Raw genomic sequence first — 25,545 nt, 5'->3', positions numbered from 1 at the left:
CATGAAAGAGATTAATGCGCTCATCAAAGCAAGTAAGTATCATTTAGAAAAAGTCCCCCACCCCATTCCAGCTTCCTAACTTATCTAATAATTCTAAATAGTGTACAGTTCTTATCAATACAACTTACCACTGAGCTGTTGGCATCTGGTAAGAACTGTCCAAACTCTGACAACAGATCTTCCTGATTTTTAAACAGACGAGCCACCTGGGCATAAACCTCCTGCTCAGTCAACGCTGGAGTGTAGTTTCCTCCAGCTTCCTTGGCATTCCGCTGCTCTTTCTGATAAATTGCAAATGGGAAGAGATCATACTGGAGGAGCACTGTTTGGAATGACTCACTTCTGCTCTCTGAGATGTCTGACAGGAGCTCTGTATGTTACCTACTTGGAGTGCACTTATGAAGAAAGTCTGTGTTCTCAGAAACTGTTTTAACTGCAAGCTTGTAAGTTGAAGGAGTGGAAGATGGACCTGGCCATTCCTTTTAAAACTAGGGACGTTAATGTGTGAATGCTCAGGGGACTACTACCAATTAATGAAACAAAGAACAGAATTTCTCCTCCTTCTACTGAAAATTAACTATATACTACACAAGTCATCTTCTGAACTTCCCACATAAATAAGCATTCGTTTGCCAGGGCATAACTTTAAAAAATCCTGACTGTCTGCTACAAGGCAATTAAAGCCAAGCAATCACACGTATTATAAACATGTATCATGGTTTCTAACTCATTTTCAGTAAGAATTAGTGAGCACAGAAACAGTTATTCAACTTCTTCTCGGACTAGATACCCTCAGAAGTTGACCTGGTAACAACAGGTTGAAAAGGCAACTCTCTTACCTGATACGTGTGCAAAATCTCCAGGAATGCTTTGTAGATGTCTGGTTGGCCCTGGAACCTGTTCTTGATCTTATTAACATAGTTGATGGCATGATTGAACTCCACAGGCTGATTGTTCTGCAAGGATGGGGCCGTTCCCAATGAGACTGTCACTGGTGTGTGAGGTTGGACAGGTGGAGAACGTGGGGATGCATATGGTGGGAGTGGGGGAGTCTGCTGACTGGCTGCAGTATGTGCTTGTAGTTGGGAAGGCTAAAAAGAAAAAAGTCTTTATTCTCCTCCGGAACACAGATGGTTAGACATAGGAAAGAAATTCAAACTAAAGAGAAGCAAGGTATCTGATCAACTTATATCCTTTATTTCCTCTGGCCAGGCCATTTTAGCCCAACTCAAATCACACTGGGCAGGGGTGGGAGGTGCGGAGGGTTCACACATTCTAATACAAATATTTCAGTCTCAAAGTTTCTAAGTACAACCTTGAAAGTAGATACAAGGAAGAATTTTTCATATGCAATTTTAAGCTCACTAGGCTCAACAGGTACAAATAGAATAGAAAAAGACCTCATTCTACAATGATCTTTAACGTCAAAACAATTCAATTATTGCAATAACTCCACATAAAAATCTTCTAAAAACCAGCTCTGCCCACCAGAATTCTGAAATGACAGAAAGAAGTTCTGTATTTACTGTCCTGTGTGACCCACACCAGACACACAAGGCTCCTGAGCACGTGAAATACTAGTGCAACTGAAGAACGGAATTTATCTTAAATAAGTTAAATTTAAATATAGCCCCACAGGGCTGGTGGCTGCTGTATCACAGTGCAGTTCTAGGCCAAGAACACCCCATCCTCGTCATCAGAACATCGTCATCAGCAGGACCTTTCGCTCAGCTTGGTGTGAGCTACTCTGTAAACCGAGTGACTTCTGTAAAACAATGACCGTGCAGGCAGCAGCAGAAGCTGACCATTCCTGCCTTTGTTGTCAAAGTGCTACTACACAAAGCCACCACCTGTGGGATGATCGTGGGCTCAATAAGCAGAAGTTGGAGGCAAGACAGTCCTTGAAGTCTGCCGATGTCTTGAAATCAACAGATCTCTAAGTATGTGGTATATAAAGGTGAACCATTGTATAGGGATGTGACCTGCATCCTCTCTAATGAAACCACTGTAGCATGTGTATCTAAGTCTTGTATAAAGGGGAAATGCGAAAGGAGGGTGTTTTCTAGGGATGCATTTCATGTGACAGTTTTCCAAGTGCTCACCTTGCTGACTTTGGCAGGTGGGGGCTGAGGAGCTGGCTGGACAGGAGCTGGGGTTGACTGGGCTGAAGGCTGGGAAGGATGCTGGGGTGTTGGCTGAGGCGGGGGCTGGAGGCCGTGGGTGGGGATCTGGTGCACCTGGCCTGGAGTCGTTACGTTCACCATGTCATTGGTCTGCACCTCGATCTTGTAGCCGGGGGGCAGGAAGGTATTGAAGCCCATGATGAGGTCGGGGTGGCCTTTGAACAGCTGGGACACACGACTTATCACTCCTGGAGTGTCAATGCTGATGAGAAAACGAGAATTAAAGTGGCAAGCTCAACAAACACCTAGTAAGAAGGAAAATTCATATTCCACTAGGTTCTCTGAACATGAGAATAGATAAACATCAAGCTGCATGTTATACATAAAGAATACAAAGAACTCTGAAATTCCAAAGATATTTAGCTTCACAAAGAGATTTGGTCACAATTCTAAACAGTCCTACCAAGGAGATACTCAGTAACTCTAAAGCTTCAATTCCCATGCCAAGATCCAGCCCGCGGCCCACCAGATAAATCATCATGGATCTCCATGTTCAGAGAGGTGAGTGACTCTCCTCTAACAGTGAGCCATGACAGAACTGCAGTATGCCTTCATTCAAACAGCAAATAGCCTAATCATGACCAGTCCACTCCCTTGATTAAGTTCTAAGAAAAATTTTAGTTAAGAAAAATTTACCAGTAGGGAGAAAACAAAGATCGAGGGCTTATAATTTTCTTCAATAAAGCAACACATAAAATAAAAAGACCCTGAAAATTAACCCCCCAAACGAGGGCATCCTTTGTCTTTCAGGAGATGAGAATAAACTATATCCTCCCCCCAAAATCAACATTCCAAGCACAAAGCTTGAGTGTAACCACATACATCTTTTACCTCTGAGATTTAAATTCCTTCATGATGTCAAGGAAATCATTGTAGACCTGAGGCTGACTACCAAATTGCAGCTTCACCTGGTCAAGATAGGACAGCGCATCCTCCACCTGAGGAAAGTTATAAAAAGAAAATAAGCCAAGAATTATAAAAAAAAAAAAAAAATGATTTATGCCCAAATAAAATTAACATAGTAAGTGAAATAGAAATATACAATAAATATACATGAAAGTATTAAAAATCAGTATGAACCAGGTGCGGTGGCCAAGCAAATGGTAAGGCGTCGCTGTCATAAACCAAAATATTAGTATGGATGCCCATAATAAAACTCAAACTTCAAATAAAAATCAACTCAAAATCTATAGCCTTGCCTTGGATAATCTTGGAGAAAATGATTAGTGAAGAATAATCACATTAATATATCACTCATTCGTTCATTTATTCATTTCGCAAAATCTATTAAAGCCACAACATGCTCCATCAGGGCCAACGTGAGGAACTAAGGATCAGTGACAAACAAGCCACACACCGTGCTCTATGTTAGTTCATTCATATCTAGCTGGGAATCCTCACACAGTGGGTAAGTGGATAATCACTCAACACCCAGAGAGCACATGAGAAGGGCACAAAGGCTTTCTTTCCCAGGAAGCAATGTCTAAACTGAGTACTAAGCATGAGTACAAATTAGCAAAAGTGAAGACCTATGAAGAAAATCAGAGGAAGCAGCATGGGCAAAATGCTAGAGAGGACACACCACCTTATGGTACATGGGGAAACTGAGAACAGTTTAGTTTGGCTGGAGGATTTGGGATGGAGAGGAGGAATGGTGGACGAAGAGCAACGAGAAATGCACGAGAGAGGAAGCAGGCCTTGTAAATCCTGTTAGAAAGCAATTGAGATTTTTATCATCTGCATCTCAGTGCACTCAGCTGAGCTACAGTGCTGAGAACCAATTGGTGCAAAGGGAGGAAAGACTGAAGGTACCAGGAAAACCAGTTATGCTCTACGGCTAACTCACATGTGAACAATAGTGGCTTGAATTCTCGTATTGACTAAACCAGGGGTGTCCAAACTTTTTCAACGTTTTTCACCAAGGTCCATATGCGGTAAAATACACAAACAGCCGGGCCACTCACTCGAGGTGAAGTCCGTATTGCCTCACCTGGTTTATTTAAGTAAACTAAATATATTTTTGGAATTTGCTGCGGGCCAATTAACAATGGATCATGGGCCGCAGTTGGCCCACGGGCAGCAGTTTGGACACCCCTGGACTAAAGAAACAGGGAGAAATGGACAGATTGAAAAGCTTTTTAGGAGGTAGAAGTGTCATTTTGGGGATTGACTAATATGGGGGATAAGGGAAGTGCATTCACTAAATTATAAATTATTTGGGTCTTCACAAAAATGAACAGTTTGAAAAATAAACAAACACCAAAAATTTAAACAAGAGCACACATGGTATGTTATTACTACAGAGAAAGAAAAAGTGCAGAAACCTGGAAAGAAATATGTGATGTGTGTGCGTTTGGAAGAACAGGTATGGGTTATAGTGAACCACTGTTTAAAAATTAGTTATAAAACAGCACTATGCTTTAAAAACATCAACTTGACATGCATATTATAAATGAGACACCTGCATGTAAGAACAATGAGAAAATTCTCTCACTACCTGAAATATAGTTCAAAGGCATGTATACAGTTCTAGGAACCACAGCTACTATGTTTCCCCGAAAATAAGACCTAGCTGGACCATCAGCTCTAATGCGTCTTTTGGAGCAAAAATTAATATAAGACCTGGTATTATATTATATTATATTATATTATATTATATTATATTATACCCGGCATTATATTATACCCGGTATTTTATTGTACTGTATTATATTATAATTATATTATATGACTGGGTCTTATAGTAAAATAAAACCGGGTCTTATTTTTTTGCTCCAAAAGGTGCATTAGAGCTGACTGTCTACCTAGGTCTTATTTTCGGGGAAACACGGTAGAAGAAAACCCCTTGGAACTACACATTTAAGGAGGTACTAGGGTACACCCCTCAATTCTGCTGATGCATTTTCCTGGCTCACTTCAACAAGCATTTATTACATTAAAGTCCCTAACCTCCTGAAACTCATAATCTTGTTGGGGAGACAAACACAAACAACTGTGAAGAGAACTTGCTAAACATGTGCCAGATATTTATGCTGCTGGCATTCAACAAATAACTAAATCACACCAAATAAGCCTCATTATTCAAATTTTCCTTGTCATCAGTGTGCCAAAGACAAAAATGTGTAGACAATATTGATGCCTAAAATAACCTACACGTTCTCACTGGACACTTCCTTACTATAGAATTAAATGGTTTACGGAAGTTGATTCAAATGCTTGTAAAGCGTTTTAAGACTGAGCCAAACATGGCAGGCAATGTGGGAATACCGAATGAGATTGCATGGAGGCACAGGAAAGCATTTTACCTCTCCTCATGAGAAAGAAAATGCAACAAGTTACCGTGTTCAGGAATCGTACAGAGCTTGTAACTACAAGAACAGAGCAAGAAGTCCTAACTCCACCCATGACTCATTCTATAACCTCAACTCCAAAGCCCTTTCTCGCTTCCTTGACAGTTTCTCTAACACAAACAAAGCACAATCTACCTACTTATAACAGAGTGAGGAAGGTGAGTAAAACAGGAGCTGTGCTTTGATGGAGCTGGCTGACAAAAGCCATAAACACATTTTTGTTAATTAATAGCAAGTTTTAAGCTCTTTTGCAACATTAAGGTATTAAATGCTGAATACTATATTAATATGAAATGAAATCACAACAAACCAAGTTTTAAACAGTATTTTTCAGGGCTTGGTGAAGTGCTAAGTCTATAGCAATACTACACTTTGGTACACAGACATCACTACACAAGCAGAGAATAAAAATGTCATGAGGAAAACATCAATATAGCTTATACACCTTTTCCCCAGGACGGAGCCCAGAGTGAAATTTTGGGCTAAAATAATCTGTACTATAAAGACTATGCTTAAATACAGTCAACTTTTAATTACTTAAGCTAATATAGACAAAGCAAATTTTACAAAATCCCTCTATATCGCTTAGCTTTGGTATGCTTTATATTTATGTAGCATTTAACTTTCCTTAAGACCAAAATTAAACAAGTTCCTGAGAACCCAAACTAAGGAGGACAGGGTGAGGGAGAACTAGACTAAGTACCAAGGAGAACAGAAAGCCGAGGTATTTGTTCACTCCTACCTGCAAGCTGCTTGATATAATTAGGCTGACAGGACCAAATAAAGATTCAACATCTTATCTCTATAGTTCTTTAATTTTGTTATTTCCTGCACTTGAGTTTAAATTTTACATAAATGTAAAATTAGAAAAACTGAAATCTGACACACTTGCTGCATCACACGTTTAAAAAAACAGCACTGAAGTAAGCACAGAAAAAAGGTTAGCTGGGAAAACAAGCGTCACTTCTCCACAGATGCCTCATGAATTTCAAAGCACTGAAAACCTACAGCACATACTCAGCAGAACAGATTAAAACACTAATGCTTCATTCACAATTAGAATCTTCCTCTATCTTTATAAAGGTTCCCCAAAAAGGTGTGTGTTTTACTAAGGATGAACTCGAAGATGATAGCCAATTCCATTATTCATAAACAGGAATTTAAGAGAATCAACCCAAAAGATAATAAATACTGGGCCCATTTACTGTACTGGACTTTAGCCAACCATGTGTATGCTCCATAAAACCTTACACCACCCTGAGAATTAAGAACTACCAGTTCAAAAGGAGGCATCCAGAAAGTGGACTTTGCTAATTTCGTATGAAAATAGCTCCTCAATCCTGATACATCCGAGTGCCATGCATTCATCCATTCTCAATAACGTTTCTTGGAGTTATTATCTCAATCAGGCACTGGTGCTATGATGGGGAATCTAAGTGGGTTTCAAAACAAAAACAAAGTAAAACTTCCTGTGACTGAGGAGCCCTTATTGGTGTGTTAAAAGCTGTACCACTGGGTGGCCAGATGTCTCAGTTGGTTAGAACGTGAGCTCTGAACAACAGGGTTGCTGGTTCGATGCCCACATGGGCCAGTGAGCTGCGCCCTCCACTAGATTGAAGACAATGAGCTGCCACTGAGCTGCTGGAGGGGCGGCCAGATGGCTCAGTTGGTTAGAGCATGAGCTCTCAACAATACGGTTCAATTCCCACATGGGATGCTGGGCTGCGCCCCCTGTAACTGAGATTGAAAACGGCCACTGGACTTGGAGCTGAGCTGATGGGCCCTGGAAAAACACACTGTTCCCCAATATAATTTATATTTATATACATAAAAAAAAAGTTAAAAAGAAAGCGATACCACCACTGTTAACAACTGAAGCCCATGCTGCTGCTAGAAGACAAACTTCGTGACAGAAGAAAAGGAGATGAATACCACCTTGAGCCTCTGAAACTGCTGCTGTCCCTGCACTGGTGCGACAGGCGGGGCTGGGTGAGCGTGACTCTGGACCACCTGGCCTCCGTGAGGCTGCACGGCTGCTGGGTGATGATGGCTGCTGTGCACCGCTGCTATGGTGGGCCCATGGCTGCCACTGGAGCCCTGCGGCACAGCTGAAACCTGCAGTGGACAGAGTACACACAGGAAGTTCAAGATTGTGCATTCAAGATCACGCATGCGTACCTTTGCATACACAAAGATAATTAACTAGAAATCCAAATTTCCGACAAGATGGAATCGGTGAGATAAGAGCCCACCAAAATTATAATAGCATTCTCTGCATTGTTATATATTACACAGCTCCATACTTCTTAAACTATCTGTGGTTAAGTACCAGTTTTTATTTTTTCTTAAATTCCAATCCATTTTCTTGTGTAAAACAGAATAAAAATGAATTACTAGATAAGTGAAATAAAAAAATACCTAAGCCCGTAATTTTCATTATTGGATTTTACAGATATAAAATTACAATGTCCAGTCACTATGAAAGTTTCCTAACACTCAATTTCTATACTCATTACAGGATAGCAAGAAACTATGCATATCAGCCATCTGTAGACCATCTTTTGAATAGCACTAATATAGAAGCACGCATTTTAACGTTAAAAAATGTTCATAATCCGTAAGTTGAATGTATTCATTCATGTGTTACATATGAATTTAAACTTTAAATAATTTTTAAAAGCACATACAAACTTTTAAAAGCATGTATATATATGTAATACAATAAAAAGATTTTAAACTCTAGACAATAAATATACAATATATCAAAATGTCAGTATTTTATCTTCTGGTCGTGGGGTTAGAGAAGATTTTTACCTTTGTTCATTTTGCTTATCCTAATTTGCTACTTCTAAAGTAAAATAAAAATTTCTTCCAAATTGTTGGTGGTTTGACCTCAAACATATTTCTTTTCTATTCTCGCATTCATAATCATTCTCTCTCTCTCTCTCTCTCTCTCCCTCTCACATCCTCTTATAAGTTTAAGGGTGGCATAAAAGTATAAGTCCCTTTCCTCCCATTTCTATTGCAAGAAATGCTATATACAAAGTGATCAAACAATACAGTTAACGTTTAAATTTTAAAAATTTACTACAGTGAAAGACACATTGCCATTATTCCTCCTCAAAATACCCCTCCTCACTTCGAACACACTCATTCCATCATTCTTGCCGCTTTCTGAAGCAGTTCTGGAAGGCCTCTTTTGTGAGTCTGTAGTTATACTGTCATGGCTGCCTTCATGTCCTGCATCAATTTAATATGTTTACCTTTCATGGTCATTTTGACTTTGGGGAAGAGCCAGAAGTCGCATAGTGTCAGATCCAGCGAATAACGACACAATGTAATGTTTTTATTGGACAGAAATTGCCGTACACCAGAAGCGGTGTGTGACACAGAGTGCTGTCATGATGGAGGGTGATTTACAGCACACTTTAAAACACACCTTCTCTCAACCGTAGCTCACACCTGACTGACTGCACCAAACCAGTTGAAACTTGTCACACACTGTTACTAAGGTCCGACATGCCGCTTCCCACATTGAAGATCCCTGCCTTTCCGTTGGATGGCACTCGGCAGCAGCATTCACCGTATTTTGTGATCACAACGGAAAGGGTCCGTGTCACACACCACTCCTGGTACAGCAATTTCTGTCAAAAACACTACGGTGTATCTCATCCACCTTATTCACTGGATCTGGCCCCATGCGGCTTCTGGCTCTTCCCCAAAGTCAGAATAATTCAGGACATCGAGGCAGCCATGACTGTGCAACTAAAGACACTCAGGAAAGAGGACTTCCAGAACTGCTTCAGAAAGTGGCAAGAGCGATGGGATAAGTGTGTTTGAAGTGAGGGGAAGTATTCTGAGGGGGATTAATGGCAATGTGTCTTCTGCTGTAATAATTTTTTAAATTTAAACAATCATCGTTTTATTTAATCATACGTCATGAAATTTCCAGAGCTTTTTAAAAAATTTTCCTATTTCAGAACTGTTAATCACTACAGAAGACAACTAAGGACAAGTATACCTGATATGCTACATCTCCAAAACAAGGAGAATTAATAACATGAAACTTTCTCCAAACAATGTAAGTTGTGTACTACAACGTAAGAGAAAATAAGTTTTTTTCAAGTCCCCACAAATTTGTGTAAGGATTACCCTGGGTAGACCCCTGGTCAGGAGGGAAATAAAACGACTACTTACAAATCCACAGAAATAATACAATATACATTATGGGTAAAAAGAAATTTAGACAATTCCAAAAGCTCTAATGTATCTCTCACAAGAAGCGCTATTATTCTGAGCTTCTAATCCTAACATGCATATACTGGACAGGTTTTTACAAGACTTAGCTGGAGTTTTAATTATTTGCTATAGCTGGTTTGTTTGAACCAGTTTCTAGTATAGGAACAGATGTAACTTACCCTCAGTGTAGGAAATAATCATGAACCTGTTCAGATAAAAGTAATAACCAAGGAAAACAAGCAAGTTTTCCTTCTTCCAAGCCCTGACTTAAAGATGTGACCTGGAGCAGTCCTGACTGCTGCCCCAGCCCCACATGAAGGCATTACCCAGCTTCAAAAGTGACAATTCCTGAGGAAGAGGGAGACCTAAGGAATCACTTTATCCTACTTCTTTGATTGTTTTCTCTTATAATTAAAGAACCAAACACAAACTGTAAAGCTGCTCTCAAGAAAAATTATACCAATTTATATTCCCGGTACCAGTCATACCTTTTTAAAAGTCATTAACAAGTTAGGTTGCCGAGCTTTTTAAAAAATTACTTGTCTCTCTCTCTCTCTCTCTCTCTCTCTCTCTCTCTCTCTCTATATATATATATATATATATATGTATATACATATATATATATTCAAGTGGAAAGCTGTCTACTATATGTTAAGTGAAAAGAGCAAATAAGAGTATATACTGTATGACCCAAATTGTGTAAAAAGTGTACCTAGTTAGGCAGGTAAATACAGATATACTGTATATGCATAAAAATTTTGGATACCCAGGAAATGCACCAGTGGGATAAAGTCTGAGGGGGTCAAAGGAAAAACTAATCATATCATCTTTTTGAAATGGTGATATTTACTTTCATAATTAAAAAGGGCAAAAAATTTTAATTTCTTCCATTTTTACAAAACAGAGTGAACAGACAAGAGATCAGTGACAAGTGTTGGTCAGGATGTGGAACGACAGGCACATACAATGCTGGTGGAAATGTAAGCTGGCCCAACTTGGCAAAGCCTCTAACATCACCTGTAAGGTGAAGATACGCATACCCTACAAACCAGCCATCCCTCTAGGACTCAAACTACTCTTCCTCACGTGCCCTCAAACCTGCTAAGGGGCCTGCAAGAAGATAAGGACTTTGCACCACAACGTACCCCAACCACTTTACTAATAAGCTAATAAGCTACCTCTGAAGTGAGGGAAAAGGAAATGGGACCAGGAAGGAGGAATGCAGTGAATGTCAAAGTCGTGACAACATTCTTCTTTTAAAAAAACTTAGATGTTGAGTACACAAATGCACACAGTTTTCCTTATTTTTCACACCTTACACATACCCCCTAGATATGTTTTATATCTCCCCGAATGCTTAATAAAACATGTTCCTGTTGGAGGAAACCACCAGTCCCGAGGCATGGCCGCCCTCAGGCGAGTGCCCCGGGGGCTCCAGCGTACCTGATAGCTGGGAGTGACAGAGTACTGGATCCCAGCGGCTGACTGCATGGTGTCGGACACGGCCTCATACACGGGAGGGGCGGGGGCCAGCACCCGGTGCTGGTGAGGAAAGGCCTCTGTGCTGCCAGGGAGCCGACGCTGCTGGGCTGCGTACACCGGTGACTCCTGGTCATCCAAACGGCGCTTCATTCTGCGCTCATGCTCAGGGATGCACTGCACAACCTGCAGAAACCACAAGCAACAACATGCAAACCCAGTCGTGCCCCAGTACAACGTGTGCAACTTAGGACCCGTCACCCAAATCTAGTATGAGCTCAACTCCTGGAAGTGACGGCCTGCTTCACCCTGGAGGCGATCGCGGGACAGTGTTAAGAGCTTGTGTGCGCACCCGGACCCCAATGGGCAGGTTCTCATCATTGAAAGACATTTAAACAACACATTTAATTAATTTGTACTTCAGCAGAGCTGAAACATAAACCCTGTTAAAAAACACACAAATAACACCTGTCTTTATTCTCTACTTTTCTCCTCAAATGCCATCATTCCTACCATTAATTAGATATTCACATGTTACAAAAACATTTAAGTGCTTCTTCCTGACTCCTCTCAAAACCTGTACTCTAACTGTGGTCTAATTTTTAAAATATCAACTGCTTCAACAATTAAATGGCATCACTGAAAGAGCACGGGGCCAGGAGTAGGACAATGGTTCTAGAGTTGCCAACTTAAGAAGCCATGTACATTTCCAAAAGTTCCTCAAGCCATGTGAATTTGTTTCTCCAACTATAAAATAAAAAGGTTGGAGTAGATAATTTTTTAAAAATAGTTTTTGATTTTCAGCTACAGTTGACATACAATTATCATATCAGCTTCAGGTGTACAACAGTGATTAGACATTTATATAACCTAGGATGGAACAGATCGTTTCTAAGGTTTCTTCTGACTCTAACATTCTTGAACACTAAGGCGATTCCAGAATCCCTTAGTTTGTTAATCGCTCTGTGGGGACACATTCTTTCCTGTAGGACATAAAAAGTGTCCCGGCTACACGCTGGCTGGGAAGCTGGCCGGGTCTCTTCAGAGCTATTGCAACACCAGCATCAGCACTAACGTAACCATATCAATAACAAAGCTCCAACCAGCCCAAGACAAAATGGGGCCAAACCCTACCACTTTCTCAGTCACAAAAAATATCTTAAAAAGACACCACTCCTGTGGTAAGAAGATAAAAAAACACAGTAATAGTAGGAGATCTCACAAGTCGTTACCCCGCCATCTGAAGCAAAACTCTTTCTGTAAATGGAAAACAAAAATGCCTTTACCTAATTGCTAAGTTACCCATCCCTCTTTTCTTCCTTCCCTGAAGGTGAAGAAGTTCTCACAAGACCCCCAAGGCCGCTGCACCTCTTCTGTCCTCACCGCCACCACCCCCGCCTGCCTGTCATGCTAATCCTCAGCCTTGAAGTAGGGTCTTGGAATTTTCTCACACCTCCCAAACCTCCCTTAACCCTGGCTCGGCAGCACAAATGCTTCCTGTGCAAGCTGGTCATCTTTAATACTTTTTGCAAATCACAACCACAAATAGCCTCTTGCTGTTGACCCTGACTTTATATCAAAAGACTACGTCTCCCAAATTCATGTGTGATATATGTTGAACTAGTTAACTGGAGTTGAAAACAGTGCTGACAGCTGCTGAGGGGAAATACCGTGTTTCCCTGAAAATAAGACCTAACCAGACCATCAGACCGGGTCTTCTATTAATTTTTGCCCCAAAAGACGCATTAGAGTTGATGGTCTGGTTAGGTCTTATTTTCAGGGAAACATGGTAATTTAAATGTCTTAATTTGTTTTCCTAGACTTCTGCAGTAAGAAACAGTATGGTTAGCTCGATATTTAAAAACTTAAGAAAGTAGCAAGAGGTTGGAAACACAGATTTACCCATGCTATTGGATAGTGAAGAGCCACCAGTCAGCTAACTATGAACAGTCACCCTCAACCCACTTGCAACCAGGAACTAGGTCTAAAAAATGGACAGAGTGAAAAGTCGTAAAAACCTTTTGGCTGCCACTTCTCCGTACACTGATGATCCAGACCATAGTTTGGTCTTGGGCTCTGTTCGTTTGAAACCTAGATCCTTCAACTCACCTGAGATTAATCTCTGTAACCAAAAGCCAAGTCAATACTTCATAAATGAAAAACCAAATTTAGCTCAAAAAAGCCCGACCGAGGACTATGGAAAAAAAGACACGAGTACCTGACAAGACCTGGATTCTAACCCAAACTCTTGACTCGAAGACTTTGGTCCTATTTCCTGACCTCTAAAAGAAGGTGATTCCCAAACGCTGGTTTATGGACCAGTCTATAGGAAAATGGAAAAGAAAGAGGTGGGGAGGACTGTGGTTAAGTTTTTCGTGGGTTAAGTAGTAAAGTACTATGAGTCTGAGATCATGTCCTACTGTTTTGCTGTTGAAATTTCTTTATAAAATGATTGTGATTTTATAAAGTATTTAATTTCATTTGCCTCTAAAGAGTTTGCCTTCCAGACTGTCTCTAAGACACTGAAGAGGCAGCCCAGGGTCTGTACTTTCTCTAAGCCACACTTTACTCCTTTAATAATCATCACTCTTAATTCTATTTCCTAAATGGTTCTCGAATCAACTGCTGCTTCTCCAGCCATACCGTCACTGCCTTATCTCAGGCCCTCATCACCCCTTACCCCAATTGCTGCCAACACCCTTCAGCCTCTCTCCAGTTTAGTCTACCTTCCAGGCTGCTTTCCAAATGGTCAGCCCCAAATGCAAATACACTCCAGTAGTAAATTCATCAGTGGCTTCCTTCCAATTATTTCAAACAGCAATTCAAATTCCTTAGTTTTGCCTACAAAATTTTCCCTTACTGACTGGGGGATAATTTAACTTACCAATTATCCCCTTCTAGTCTCCACCCTATTGTCCAGTCCTGTCAAATGGCTTCCCACTTCCCTAATAAGCCTCAAGTCTGTAAGTATCTTCAAGGTACGGTCCTTTCCAAATCTGTCTGCATCTCCGTCCTAAAAAGTCACAGACACTCAAGTACTGTGTACACAGAAGGAAAAGAACACATAATAGTTAGCCTGACAATATAGTTAGCAATATTGAGTGCCAAGTACCATTCTATACAATCTACAAATCTTCATTTAATCCCCACAACAATGTGCTGTTCTTCTCTATTTTATAAATGAGGAAACTGAAACACAAACATTAAGTGAACTGCCCAAAGTTGTACAGCTAACAGGCAAAGTTGGGATGCGAATCCAGGAAATCTACCTCCGGAACATGGATTCTTAACCTCCTTCCTCACTATCCTACCTCTCACAGAAGAAATGAAGGCAGAAGGAAGAGTTCCTTCACTTTTTGAAGGCATACATGCTGAAGCAACTGCAGCTTTAACCTCTCACACACTTAGCTCATTCATCCTTCTGCAGCCTCAATCCAATGAAGCAGGAATGCTTTGGCTGTATTCATTCACTCAACAAATGTTCAGTGAGCAGATATGAGGGTGGGAGATGACCTTGGTCCTTGCCCAAGAAAAGCTTAGGAACTAGTTGGGAAGACCCCATACTACTAATCAAAGAAATACAAAGTAAAATGATACCCCAAAGCAACTGGCCAACAGAGAATGATGACATTCAGTGTGGGTGAGTGTAGGGTTTCCAGGCGGGAATTCCCGCCCGTTCTTAGGAATTCTTTTCACTTTCCCGTTCCCGAACCCCAAGATATAAACTGTTTTCTGTTCTCCTCGATGAATCATTTCCACAAAGTGACGGCCGATACTACAAAACACCTGGGTTCAAGGAGCAGACTTTCCCGATTTCCCAACCAACTTTTCTTGGGATTCGGGAATGGGGGAGGGGGGAATTCCCAAGAATGGGCAGGAATTCCCACCAGGAAACCCTACCAATAAACAGGTAAAATGTCTAGGAGATATATTGTGAGTAGTATGTTTATTTCCCAATGTGGGTATTACTGGGTTCAAGGAGCCGATTTTCCCGATTTCCTGACAAACTTTTCTCGGGATTCGGGAATGAGAAAGCGAAATAAAATCCCTGAGAACGCGAAATAAAATCCCTGAGAACAGGCGGGAATTCCCACCTGGAAACCCTAGGTGAGTGTGTAGGGAAACACTGTCAGTGGAAGTTTTAATTGGTATAGACTATTTGGTTGGCAACTTGTAGGCATGTATTAAAATTTTTAATTAAATTCAAAATGTGCATGCCCTTTAACCCAGCAATTCCACTTCTAGGTCTCTATCCTACATATCTGCCAAATATGTTTATTGCAGAAAAGTACGAAATATCTAAATTTCTATGGATAGCTAAATAAACGCAATACAGCCATATTATAAAAACTAAGTAGCAATTAGAAAGACTAGGGTTCATCTACAAGGAAAGTGCTCCTCAGTGAAAAGAACAAGCTACAATGTGATGAACACACACCCAATGGACTCTCAAGATTTGTGCATTTCATTTTATGTAAATTTTGCATCAACAGGAAAAAGCTATAAACAAATAATGAACTCTAGATAAGGATATGCATGCTTAAATACTCAGGTAAAAGTGTACTAATGCCTGAAATTCACTTTGAAATACATCAAGAAATTAGTTTGGATTAATAGATGAAGGAATAGGTAAACGCATAAGTGACAAAGTACTGTAAAAATGGTAATGGAAAAATCTAGGTGGTGTATATGAGTGCCCACTATAAAATTCTATCAACTCTTCTGTATATTTGAAGATTTTCTTAAAATCTTGGGAGGAAAAGCTAACAATATAAATCAGTTCACGAGTGGTACAAGTATTATAAATTTGGAAAGGAGTAGAAATGTGTACGTTGGGAAAAACTCTAGAGAAGATAAATGTTTAGCTGTATCTTGAAAATTAGGGATGAACTGGGGCATGGGGTATACAGGATGAAATTAAAATATTACAGTAACTGCAGCTTTTCAGGTGACAGTTATTTACAATCTTTGCCCATTCATCTGTCCCACATACTAATTCCTAGTGTCTCCACGGGCCAGGCTCTGTGCTTGGAGTGGGGGTTCTAGCACGGAACAGGACCAATATCCCGCTCCACAACAACCACATCTTCCAAACAGGGCTGCTAGCAGCGGTTGTGCCCCTCACCACAGTCCTGTCAGATGGGGCCCACCCAGAACCCTCCTCTTTAGAGGGCAACTGATACGCAAAGCTGTTAATGACTTGTTTAAGGTCACATAGCTAGCTAAAGGATCCAGAGACTAGATTCTTTCTCCCTGGAGGACATGACCAATCTGGAGCAGAAATATTGGACAGACTATAGCATCCTGCTTGCAGAGGTACAGTGTTAATTCCTGACTATATTCCAGTACCAGATGATGGAGCCGCAAGTCAGACACAAAGCTACTTTCAAGCTCTGCTTCAGCTGAAATGATTTTCACATGCCTCTATGGTCTCCAACTGTTTCCGATTTGGAGCTTACACTGTTATCAGAACTCTTGTCTGTGAAGACAGAATTGAAAAAAAAAAAAAAGCACTTTGAGGGATTTGGAGGGATGGAAACTAGTGAAAAAGACTAATGTGAACAATGTCAGCAGAATACTAAAAAAGTCACCTGGCCATGTGTGATAACAAAAAGGTGGAACAGCTACCAATCGTCATGCAAAGGCATCAAAATGCCCAAATAAAGCAAGCAGAGCAGGGCAATTCTGATACTGCAGGGGAATCTTCTGGGGCAGAACTGGGGAGTGAATGTGAAAGCTTTCAGACAAATGTTAGAAGGGCAGGGGGAAAAAGATAACCCTTTCAGAATAATAAAAAAAAAACAATTTGCTAGTTCTACAACCTAAAATGTCTTTAATAAAATGTTTCCCTCCTGGAAATCCCGACATTTTCCCATGATTATTAAAATCCAAACAGAAAATCTAACTTTAAAGAATCTTATCTTTTCATTTAAAGTGCACAAATTGGCTTAAATGGAGGCCACAGAATTATTTTAGTTAAGGTAAGCTCAGAGTAACAGAGTGTACGAAACAAACTACCCTATTCTGGATGCTTTTAAGTATGCAATACTGTACTTTCTTTTTTTTATTGGGGAATATTGGGGAACTGATTTTTTCCAGGGCCCACCAGCTCCAAGTCAAGTCGTTGTACTTCAATCTAGTTGCAGGGGGCGCAGCCCACCATTCCATGCAGGAATTGAACTAGCAACCTTGTTGGTGCTCTAACCAACTGAGCCATCAGGTCGTCCCTCTGGAAGCTCAGCGGTAGCTTGTTGTTTTCAATCTAGTAGTGGAGGGTGCAAGTAACTGGCCCATGTGGGAATCGAACCAGCAACCCTGTTGTTAAGAGCTTGAGCTCTAATCAACTGAGCCATCAGGCCGCCCCCTGCACTCTTTTTGAAATGTATTTAACTTATGGTTGACCCTTTAGTGCCTCTTAATTATGTATCGAGATCATCCTGAATTAGACACATTTTTAAATTCCTTTATATAATAAAAAAGTCCTCTGAAATTATTCTCTTACTGGTGGTGGTCAGCATTACCTAAGATGTGTCCTGCTCAGTTTACTTCAATGAATACTCTCAAAAAAATGGAAAGTTTCTCTTCAGAAGCTAAGAAAATTTGTCAAAGCATGAAGTGAATGTAACTACTTCAACCCAGAGCAACTGCCCACCATAATCTACTTCAAAACCTGTCCCAAACTCCACTTCTGGATTTAACTCTGCTAGAAAATGAAAACTATTCCAAAATAAATTAAAAAGTCAATCTATTTACATTTCCCATATTACTTAGAATAATAGATCAACAAAATTAACGACGCTTTCTTCTCAAAACACCGCACGATCTAATACCCAAGCCTCCCCTGAACTCAGTTTTGCATCCTTCCAACAAGATGGTCCTTTACCGGGGAGATTTTGCCCCACTGAGGCACATGTGGCAATGTCAGAAGACATTTTTGGTTGTCACAATTGGGGGGAGGGGTGCTACTGGCAGTTTATGAATAGAGAACTTCCTACAATACACAGGACAGCCCCCTACAACAAAGAATTATTCAACCCAAAATACTGAATAGGGCCAAGGATGAGAAACCTCGATCTAATATAATGGTAACCCCATTAGGAATATACCTTTTGTGAGCTTTGGCGCTTATTTCATAGTGTGTGACAATTTTTACCAAGGTGGCTCAGGAGAATCATCTTAGTTGTGCAAAAGACATCACCGCTTTCTTTATAACACGATTCACCTTTAACCCTCAGCATACCAAAAAAAAACTTATTATCATTTACCACTTGGGTGAAAAACAACTTTATTAAAAATGTGAGTAACAGGGGGTGTCCGGTTAGCTCAGTTGGTTAGAGCGCAGTGCTCTTAACACCAAGGTTGCAGGTTCAATCCCCACATGGGCCCCTGTGAGCTTCACCCTCAACAACTAGATTGAAACAACTACTTGACCTGGAGCTGATGGGTCCTGGAAAACCTCACTTAAATAAAGTTTAAAAAAAAGTTAGTAACAATTTAAATCTCCAAATTATTATTCCATGTTTTCCTGGTTTTGAAAATGTAGATACCCAATGTAGGCAATATCCATTAAAGCGCAACAGACTAGTCATCAACTGTGATGCGTGAACTTGGAACACAGCCATTTTGCAAATTCTGATTCGATTTCAGGTACGTCCCCGTAAAAGTTCCAGTTTATCACCACTGCGGGGTCTTTTTTTCCCCCCCTTGTATCATCAAACACAATACTTTAAAAACTCAGTCTTAATTTGGTAAAAGAGAGGACAATCATTTTCCTTGCTCTGTAACCGCAGGCATTCTCAGTTTCAGACTAATAAATACCAACTGGAACAATCAATCCATGACTGTTTTCATTTCTACACCATGTTTCCTTCCAATAACCTTGGTACACACAGCAGTGTCCATTTGAAACCACACCAAGTAAGTTTTGGTACACAAACATCTTAAAAGACAAAAAAATACTATTGTACATCCTTTTAGCAAATTGGAATGTTTTTGATTCTCAGTGGAAGTATTACATTCTGAAGTCCTTCCCATTAAATGACTACCTGAGTCATTCATGAAGAAATATGAGAACGCCATTTTTCATTTTTCCCTCAAATACATTGTGCACTCCTAAGTTCTTCAATTTGAGACAATTCATCTAAGATATTGTCATCTGAAGACTCAAAATCTGCAACTTGGCTTACGCAATCACTTGTACTGTCATTACAGTCTAGAGTACAGCTGTCTGCGGCACTGCATTCATCTACTACTAGGTTCCTCTAATAATTGTGAAGTGCATTCCTCTGTTAGTTTTCTTCTCTTTGCTATTATAGGAGGAAAACGAAAACTATGGATTACCAAATATGCTCAATGTAAAGCTTTAAAAGTTATGATAGTATAAAGAACTGCCATATAATCTTCATCCAGATGTTAAATGTTCACATCTTACATAATGTTTAAGATGGTTATCTCCCAACTTCTTTTATACTTTCTTGAAAGATGCCATAAGGCTTTGGGTAAGGCAGGAAGAAAACCGAAGTGTAATAGTGATGATTTATTTTACTACTGCATCACACTCATAGGCAATTCCATCATTCTTCCATTTTATTATTATTTTAGTTGTTTTTAGCAAGGTTGGGAATAATTGATGAGCAATAATGAAATAATTCCTAGGATGATGAAATACCAAAAAGTTTCAAGACACTGGAAAACTAAGATCATTAAGATCCCATAACATAGCTCAGATGTACAAATAATAACTAAAATGATTTATTCCATTAAAAAGAAAAGTAAATTTTCTGTTCTTTCGAAGATCTACAATAAATAAGAATCACGAAATATAAATCTTTGCAAGTAGTACTGCTCAAAAAGAAACTCGAAAACTAAAATTGGGTCCAATTGACATTGATGTTACAAGTAGAAAATGAACAGGAAACTGGTTCAATTCAGAGGGTATTAACTGTATTAATGTTAATGTTATGACTTAGATCACTGTATTATATAGTTTTTTAAAATGCATTTGGGAAATCTTTTTTGAAGTCTAAAATAATTTCAAAGTGAAAAGTTAAAAAATATTTAAGAATCACAGGGGAATATAAAAGAAGGAAATCATTGTGTATCCCTATTCTGAAGGACACTTAACATTTAGTTTGTGTGATATCTATAAATTAACTGAGAATGGTATAAAACAACAGACTAAGTATAACAGGAGATATGCTAGCTAAAGCTACAAAGAAAGCATTATAAAGAATAGGACTCGAGAAGGTTCTTAGGAGGATAGGGAGATGTGTCACTCACCTCAAACTGCCTTTGTACTATTAGCTGTATTTCTGCCCCTACACAGACACGGATACACACACCTTTAACCATCTTTGTATGCTCCACTGTGCTTAGCACACTGCCTTGCCTGTGGTGGAAACCACATCATTCATTCCCACATGCATGCATTCTCTAATATTTACTGAGCACATACAGTGTTTCCCTGAAAATAAGACCGAGCCGGACCATCAGCTCTAATGCGTCTTTTGGAGCAAAAATTAACATAAGACCTGGTCTTATTTTACTATAAATTTTAAATTAATATTAATTTATATTTATTATATATAAATATAAATTATATTACATATAAATATAAATTACTTATTTAATAAATATAAATTTTAATAAATATAAATTTATACATATTTATATATTAATATAAATTAATATAAGACCCGGTCTTATTTTACTACCAGGTCTATAATATAATATAATACCAGGTCTTATATTAACGTTTGCTCCAAAAGACACATTAGAGCTGACTGTCCGGCCAGGTCTTATTTTCGGGGAAACACAGTACGCTAGGTGCCAGGCATTGTTTCAGGAGCTGGGGCTACCGTAGTAAACAAAACTAAAACCTCCTTCCTCACGAAGTTAACATTTTAGTGGGAGAAACAGACAATAAATAAGATGATAAAGCATTCAGACAAGTGTTAAGAAAAAAGCAGAGAACGTTTTTGAAATTTTAGATAAGAGTGACCAAAGAATACCTCACTGACAAGGTAATTTCTGAGTAAAGGAAGTAAAGAGCTAGCCACACGGAAAACAGCACTGGAAACATTACAAGCAGAGGGGCAGCAAACGCAGTGACCAGGTGCACACATGAGTTTCGTATTTCCCAAAGACAGCAGGAAGGTTGGGTAGCTATAGCAGAATGGAGGAAAGAGGGGTGACTAGGAAATGAAGTCAGAGAGGTAATGGGGTTGGGGATAGTGGCTTGTTCTCATCAGTCATAATAAGGACTCTGCCTTAATACTCAGACTGAAATGGAAAGCCACAGGGAAGGGACGTGGTCTTTGAATACAGAGTAAATAGGATTTGCCAACAGACAACATATGAAAAAGACAGAAAGTGAGATGTCCAAGATGCCTAGCAGGTATCTGAGAGGAAATAAGAAGTGCCCCCCCCCCCCCCCCGCTATGTTAGTCTATAGTACAGGGGAGAGAGGTCTCAGAGACAGAAATTTGAGTCATCAGCAGTTTGGATTTTAGGAAAGGTAATATAGTGGCTAGGGTAGCTCTCCAAAATCAAGTGTATTCACATTTTTGCACAAGAGGGACAGGCCTACACCAGGTTGTACCCCTAAATTAGCTGTGAAACCAAACTTACCCACCAACCAACACAAATTCTTGCATTTCAGAGTTGCAGGAAAGGGACTGTGGACCTTTACATGCTTCAACAGCCTGCGAGGTGGCCAGCCTAGCCTTGGAGCGTACCAGCAGGACTGAGAAGTGTCTGCTGCCAAGAGGCTGGTAAATACGAATGACATGCGGGCATACACGCCAGACAGGGATGGGGAGTAGAAAAGCAAAAAAAGGAGGGGCAAAAAAAAGAGATGGGTAAGTCAGAAATCGCTCCCAATGCCTAACTAACTTTGAAGCCAATTGCAACTAAACAGAGGTAGGTTCTAGTTAGCAAACTTTATAATGTCATTAGAATTCCCGTTGTAAGGTATATATCACCGACTGGGTCCCAGCACTGTCACTATCAAGACAAGTTAAGGATCGGTCCAGACAAACTGTGCGCCACAGGTGAGTGCTCCTGGAGAAAAACCAGCGTCAGGCAGCTGCCCTGCCAATGTGTGAGCACAAAACCTCCATGCGTTTGGTTGTAACTGACAACAATTCTCACTGGGCATGTCTTTTAAATAGAGACCCAAAAAGAAAGTTACATCATTTAAAAAGGCAAGGTTTTGCTTTTTTTTTAATGTGTTGTTAAAAGACTGTTAGATAATTGTCTAAAGACAATTAGAATTCACACTTTAAAAAAACTGTCAGTCAGGAAAACAAAATTCCTTGAAATAGTTGGAAAGAATGTAATTTAATAATGGCAGAACCCTGATTCACAGACTACCCAAGTATGAGGGGTTTCATTATTTGACCTTAACCCCAACAAAAAACAAACATCCAAAATTATTTACTTAAACTGTAACAAGAAAAAGATAAAAACCCTAAGATATTACTTCTACTGTTCACTTGTTAAAGCAGCAGAAACATAAACCCACGTGAAGGAAAAGAGGTGCTAGGAAGCGGTTGACCGTATTAATAAGACATCTTGAGCTTGACAGGGTAACGGTAACTATACCGTGGTACCTCGGTTTTCGAACATAGAAGACAGTTCGAGTTCTGAAACGTTCAAAAACAGCCTGAAACTTGGAAAACAGCCGACGAACCAAAATGTTCGTCAATGGAGACGTTAAAAAAACCAAGGTACTATTGTATATGCCAATTTCATAATTTCTTCATTGTGATCCTAACTTCCAAAGCAGCAGAAGCAGGATTCACAAACTCTGGAAGAGAGATTACAATCCACTTGCCAATTTCAACATGATGCCATCCCTTTTCACATATCAAAGCACGGAGGGTACCTTGAATGAGATGTCCGAAGTCATTTAACAACTTGCTTCAACTGGATCTATGATTTCAAACTTCACGTTGCTCACTCCATGTCCCCTCCTCCTCCACCCAAAGGTCGGCTCTCCCTTCTCTGAATTCCTTACAGCTATTTGTACTTGACTCTTAATGGCATTCAACCAACACTGTGTAGTAAAATCATCAATGTGTATACTGCCTTTCCTTCTAACAATGTAATCTTCTCGAGGACAAAGATTCTTCCTGTGTCAGCCCAGAGCTATATAAGAAAGTGGTCAATAAATGGGGTGTTGATTCAATTCACCTTAAGAATCCGAGTCCCAATCGTTTCCCTCAAAACTGCTTTCAAAAATCATACTGCTGGTTCCTCAAAAAAAAATAAATAAAATAAAATAAAGAAAGAACTGCATATGATGCAGTAATTCCGCTTCTGGGTATACACCCAGAAGAAAGCAGGTACTTGAAGAGATATTTATACATCCATGTTCATTATTATATTCACAAGAGCCAAGAGGTGGAAACAATCCAAATGTCCACCAACACATGACTAAATAATCAAAATGTGGTATATACATACAATGGAACGTTACTGACCGATTAAAAGGTAATTCTGACACATACTACAACATGGATAAACCTTGAAGACATTGTTCTACGTGAAATAAGCCAGACACAACTGACAAATATTGTATGATTCCACTTCCATGAAGTAATCACACTCACAGAGACAGAAAGTAGAATAGTGGTTGCCAGGGGCTGGGGGGGATTTATGTTATTGTTTAGTTGGTAAAGTTTGGGAAGACGAAAAAGTTCTGGAGATGGATGGCAGTGGACAGCTATGTGAATGTCCTTAAGGCCACTGAACTGTACATTTAAAAGTGGTATATCAGCCGGCCCGGGGCTCAGGTGGTTGGAGCTCCGTGCTCCTAACTCCGAAGGCTGCCAGTTCAATTCCCACATGGGCCAGTGGGCTCTCAACCACAAGGCTGCCAGTTCAATTCCTCGAGTCCCGCAAGGGATGGTGGGCTCTGCCCCCTGCAACTAAGATTGAACACGGCACCTTGAGCTGAGCTGCCGCTGAGCTCCCGGATGGCTCTGTTGGTTGGAGTGCGTCCTCTCAACCACAAGGTTGCCGGTTCGACTCCCACAAGAAATGGTGGGCTGTGCTCCCTGCAACTAGAAACGGCAACTGGACCTGGAGCTGAGCTGCGCCCTCCACAACTAAGACTGAAAGGACAACTTGAAGCTGAACAGCACCCTCCACAACTCAGATTGAAAGGACAACAACTTGACTTGGAAAAAAGGCCTGGAAGTACACACTGTTCTCCAATAAAGTCCTGTTCCCCTTCCCCAATAAAATCTTTAAAAAAAAAAAAAAAAAGAAAAAATGGTATAGATGGTAAATTTTATGATGTGTGTGTATCTTTTTACCACAATTTTTAAAAAGCACACTGTTCCTTCTGTTTAGCATCCTTAGACCAGAGGCAGCTGAAGTGTAGAGTTAAGAGCATACAGACTCTGGGAGCAGAACGCCTGGCTTCAGATTCTGGCTTGGCCACTTACCGTGTGTCTAACCTCTCCGTGCCATTCATCTTTGAAACATGGATTTCATAGTCCCCACTATATGGGATTGTCATGAAAATTAAATGGGTTAACAGATGTACAGTGCCTACCTCAGTGTTTGGGACATCGCAAGGGCTCAATAAATCTTGAGTTATTATTATTCAAGGAGACAGACGGTGTACTTTGCAAAAGCATGTAGCTATCATTTTTATAAGAACTACAGAAAGTAACGCTTAACAAACTCTTCGTTGGTGGAGTTACCCAGAAGAATGAGAAAGCCTTTTAAAGCCCTGCACTAAATTACTGAATGTCATGAATGTAATCTTTTCATCTCAACTAAAACTGACAGCCATTAACATCTGCCTTACACAGCTCTCCAGTATCCTGTCTGTTTGCACTGACGATGTGAACAGGACTAGGCTTTGCTAGGAATCTTATCAAATTACCACACACCTCCTTCCTTAGAAAAGAAAAAAAAATCTTACTCTTCAGGTGAAACCTTAATTACCAAATGCCTTTAATTCTGACAAAGCTATATAGTATATAATACTAATATTTGGACAGATAAGAAGCATTTATGAAAACTTGTCTAAGACAGTATATCCAGGTTCTTGCATGAATTCTTAAAGCCTGTGTGGGACTTGTGATGCTGCCGCACCAACAGGCAATATTCTTTAAGGGCAAGAATTCCATTTCCCAGCATACAGCACCGCAAATGGTGGGAACAATTACGTGTTGACAAAAGTTTCCTCAGTGGTAAGTTCTCCACTATCTTTGTCAGTTTATAGCATCAGGAAAAATACCCAGGTTTTCAGTCTCCACACCAGTTCTATTACAGCC

The 25,545-nt window shown here is 40.0% G+C and overlaps 1 protein-coding gene across 3 annotated transcripts in view; it reads right to left on the bottom strand.

The window, feature by feature from the left end:
- SIN3A (SIN3 transcription regulator family member A) overlaps positions 1-25,545 on the bottom strand; it is a 64,855-nt gene that overhangs the window by 33,122 nt on the left and 6,188 nt on the right. For 2 of the 3 annotated variants that reach the window (XM_081049985.1, XM_081049984.1), the window contains exons 2-7: positions 11,216-11,437; positions 7,469-7,648; positions 3,015-3,121; positions 2,103-2,385; positions 840-1,091; positions 129-281 (exon numbers count right to left, since the gene is read on the bottom strand). In XM_081049985.1, coding sequence (XP_080906111.1) covers positions 129-281; positions 840-1,091; positions 2,103-2,385; positions 3,015-3,121; positions 7,469-7,648; positions 11,216-11,404 — 1,164 coding nt within the window. In that variant the 5' untranslated portion in view covers positions 11,405-11,437. Of the gene's footprint in view, positions 1-128; positions 282-839; positions 1,092-2,102; positions 2,386-3,014; positions 3,122-7,468; positions 7,649-11,215; positions 11,438-13,469; positions 13,575-25,545 lie in introns of all 3 variants that reach the window. The other variant, XM_081049986.1, reaches the window with a different exon arrangement.

The sequence above is a fragment of the Rhinolophus hipposideros genome (assembly GCF_964194185.1).
Source record: "Rhinolophus hipposideros genome assembly, chromosome: 5".
Classification (NCBI taxonomy): domain Eukaryota; kingdom Metazoa; phylum Chordata; class Mammalia; order Chiroptera; family Rhinolophidae; genus Rhinolophus; species Rhinolophus hipposideros.
This window is presented reverse-complemented; position numbering and strand designations above follow the sequence as displayed.